Source organism: Amorphotheca resinae (assembly GCF_003019875.1).
Source record: "Amorphotheca resinae ATCC 22711 unplaced genomic scaffold M430scaffold_14, whole genome shotgun sequence".
Classification (NCBI taxonomy): domain Eukaryota; kingdom Fungi; phylum Ascomycota; class Leotiomycetes; order Helotiales; family Amorphothecaceae; genus Amorphotheca; species Amorphotheca resinae.
The window spans coordinates 649386-653775 of NW_020194484.1; the positions used below are offsets into that span (position 1 = coordinate 649386).

The window sequence follows — 4390 nt, forward strand, 5'->3', positions numbered from 1 at the left end:
GTTATGCCTTTTAGGCTAGTAAACGTACTAGCGACCTTCTAGTCCTTTATTAATAAAGTACTAGAGAATCTTATTAATAATATTTGTATTATATATCTTAATAATATCCTTATCTACTCTACAAATAAAGAAGAGTATACGTAGTATGTTTACTACGTCCTTAAACGTCTCTAATAACATAACCTCTATACTAACCTCTTAAAGTACGAGTTTAATATAAAGTAAGTAGGTTTTCTTAAATACGTTATCGACCTATAGAGAGTTTGTATTAAACCTAAGTGTATCTCTATAATCTAAGAATAGCCTATTCTTATAACTATAAAGGACATTCGTGTCTTCTTAGGGTTTACTAGGTTTTATAGGCGCTTTATTAAGAATTATTTAAAGATTACTATACTACTAACAAATCTCTTTTATAGTAACGCCGCTAGTACTGTTATACTAAGTTCCGAAGCCCTAGAAGCCTTCTACAAGTTACGACTAGTCTTTGTAAAGGCCTCTTTCTTACGTTACTATAACCCTAAACTACTTACGCGCGTAGAAATAGATATATCTACTACTTACAGGCTGACTACTCTTAATTTAAGAGATAGTTAACCTAGTATTAAGTTTATATTAACTTAGATTTATAAGCTTAACTTAGTTTTAATCTAGTTTTAAAAGGTTTTAACTTATTCTAAGCTAGATTTTAATAGTTTTAAGTAGTTTTAGCTAAGTTTTAACTAAGTCTTAAATCGATTTAAATAAATTTAAATAAATTTAATTAAGTTTAACTAGATTTAACTTAGATTTAACTTAGATTTAACTAGATTTAACTAGATTTAACTAGATTTAACTTAGTTTTTAAGTAAAGTACTTTATAAAAGATACCTAGTTCTAGACACTTATATAGTAAGTATAATGTCACGTGATTTTATGTCACGTGACTAGGCTACGAGATTTGGCTTTGTTTACATGTAAACAAGCGCGTTGCGAATACCCTCTACAGCCCTCTGTTCTTAACAGCCCTCTATTCTTGACAGCCCTCTGCCTTCGCGAATACCCTCGACAGCCCTCTGTTCTTAACAGCCCTCTATTCTTGACAGCCCTCTGCCTTCGCGAATACCCTCGACAGCCCTCTGTTCTCGACAGCCCTCTGTTACCCTTATAGATCGTCTCTCTACCCTTACTTTATTTACCTTTACTAATTATATTGTTTTATAGACCTCTTTACGACTACCCTTACGACTACCCTTACAACTACCTTTATAAATACCCTTATAATTAACTGTTTTTATAGATAGATAGATAGATAAATAGATAGATAGATAATTATTAATTTATTAATTAACTCTTTAAATGTGTTTTAACTCTTAAAATCTAGCTTAAGGTAGCTTAAAGTATTTTAACTTAGTTTTAACCTAGTTTTAAGCTAGGTTAAATCCTTAAAACTAGGTTAAATCTCTAAATCGATTTAATAATAATCGTGTGTTATTACGATAAAACTAGAGTTAAGAAAGTTTTAAAACTATTTAAAACTACTTAAAACTAGGTTAAATTTAAGTTAAACTAGGTTAAAACTAAGTTAAAACTAGTTTTAACCTAGTTTTAAGTAGTTTTAAGATATATTTAATATTATCTTAAGTCTAGGTTAAATTATATAAATAAGGCCGTAAGGTACTTATACTATTAGTACTGTCCTTTTATAGCTATAAAAAGGCCGCTAGTACCTTGTTACGTTTATTTCTAGAAAGTTAAAGAGGCTAGAGCTACGCTACGACACCCTTAACGCTAAGTTAATAGCTATTGTTAAGGCTTTTAGGTTATAGAGGCCGTACTTAGTATATATACAAAGTTTAGTATTAGTTTTAATAGACTACTTAAACTACTATTACCTCTCTATAAAGCTAAAGTTGTTATAGCGATAAGCTAGATAGCTAGAGGAACTTTCTGTCTTTAACTTTAAGATTAAATACAAAAAGGGTAGCTAAAACCCTACTAATAGGTTATCGTAACGACCTAACTTACAAGATCCTAATAAGTAATTAGAGGCGTAACAAGCTCTCTTAGTAACTTTCCTTAACAAATTCTAGGTAAACGTAGTTACCTTTCAAGCTGTTAGTCTTACTATAAGGCTTGTTTAAAACAAAGTTTTTATTTCTTTTATTCTTCTAATTCCTTTTGTTCCTTTAATTCTTTTTATTCCTTTTAAAGGTCTAGCGACCCCTTTAACGTATACTGTCTTAGTAGAATCACTTTAGCGTAAAAGGCTAGACTTATACTAGCTAGTAGACTAAGGCGATCGTAGGTCTTAAGGACCTTACGCTTTTATTACTAGAGTATCGAGTCACGAATTAAACACTCTTATACTAGTAGAGAACTCTACTTAGAGTCGGGCTAGTAAGAGTAATAGCTAGGTAATAGTAACGTTAACGTTATTACTGTTACTATTAAAAGCCCTTTATAATACGTAGTAAAGGGACGCCTTTATTACTAATAAAGAGTAAAAGAAGTAGTAAGGTAGCTAAGGTACTACTAGGTCCTTATAGACGTTCAAGGATAATACGCTACTATAGTATTATAGACGTGTATATATACCTAATAATCCGGGCTTACGTAAGGAGTTACTAAAGCTTTTTTATAACGTACCTACTATAAGGTACTAAAGAGTTAGTAAAACAAAGAAAAGGCTTTTCTAATCCTTCTTCTAGCTAAGTCTTAATAAAGACGTCTACTATTACATTTCTACTTACACTATCTATTAAAGAATAAAGGCAAGGACCTATCTACTATATAGCGAGTTAGCCCTACTCTTTATTCCTTCTAAACCTTAGTAAGAGATCTTACTTAACTTTATTACGTAGCTACCTTACTCTTATAATATAGTAGGCAAACTATATAATTTAATACTTATTATTATAGACTAATTTATAAAATTTTCCTTATATATTCTAATAACTAATCGTCTTACTAGCGACAGACTAGTGTCTCTCTTAATACACTACGTTATACGACAATTTAGAATTCTAGACAGTATTGTCTTAGACTAAGGCTCTTTCTTTATAAGTAAATTCTAGAGTAGTTTTTACTAGTACCTAACGACATTACGGCGACTTAGTACTACTTATTACCTATAAACAAACAGGTAGACAGAATAGTAGAACTAAGCTATTAAGTATTACTTTTGAACTTACTATAGCTTTATACAAGACGACTAGGTAACTAAGCTAGATCTTACTAAATTTGTATACAATACCTTATAACACTCTATAATAAATGGAACACTATTGTACGCCTTATATAAGTACTAGCCGTAAGGTCTTAAGGACATACCTCTAAACTAGTTAAAGCTAGTAAAGGCGCTAGTAGCTAATACACAAGTAGAGTAGCTATAAAGTAGTTATAAAGGAATTGTTATATTCCTTTAGTATTCTTAAAAACAGTATAAGAAATAGTATAACTAGAACTAGAAAAAGATTTTATTTAAAAAAAGAGACTAGGTACTCTTGTTAACAAAACATCTAAGACAACGTTAACCCTCTAGGAAGTTTGTAGATAAGTATATTAAGTAGCCTTTACTAAATTAAAGACGTTATTAGAGACTATAGACTTACCTATAGAATACGCCTCCTATCGTTAGTATAGCTACATCCTACCTTTATAATTACAAGTCTAGAACCCTATAGGGTACAAAAAGGCAAAGTCCTTATAAGCCTAATACTAAACATCTTAGTCTTAGACAAAGAAACATTTAAAGTAAAAGCTATTCTTGTCTATAAAGGCCCTTAAAGGAACAGATTCTTTCTTATAAAATAAAAAGGATATAACGATTTAGAAAACTCGTAGGAACCACGACAGAACCTTAACGATAGTCTACTTCTACGTAAATATAAACAAACACATTAAGATAATCGTTAAAAAGGCATAATGTTACTAGTGTAGTCGTAGTAAAGTAAGTACGACTTCTGTATTTATTATATAAAAACTTAGAAACCTAGGTATCTTAAGAGAAAAAACACCGAACTACCCTTCTACTAGTAAAGACCTTACGAGGCTCTGTCGACTTTATTATTATATATCTTAGAAAAAGGAAAAAGAAAAAAAAAATCTAAAGTACGATCCTACTTATTAAAGACGCTTTAACCTACATTTAACTATTATTTGTCCTTAACATTATTATTATCACTATCCTTTCTACTATTATTTTCTTTATTACTATTCCCGGCAGTATCTTTTAGTTCTTTACTACCCTCTAATCGTTACAGATTATAGGCGTACTAGCTTTAAATTAGTAGCGACTTTACTTTAAGAAAGGGATACTTATAACTTTCTCGAAATGTACTATATACCTCTTAAACATAGTAACGTAGTTACGTTATACTTATAACGCGTCTTTAGTAATCTAATTTTT

The 4390-nt window shown here is 30.3% G+C and overlaps 1 protein-coding gene across 1 annotated transcript; it reads left to right on the forward strand.

Moving 5' to 3' along the window:
- Positions 1-303: 303 nt before the first annotated feature.
- On the forward strand, positions 304-597 carry M430DRAFT_110469 (hypothetical protein; the record flags this gene model as incomplete). Its single annotated transcript, XM_024861363.1, has 1 exon — positions 304-597. A coding segment is annotated over one exon (294 nt), but the record flags the coding sequence as incomplete, so codon positions are not given.
- Between the last annotated feature and the right edge of the window lie 3793 nt (positions 598-4390).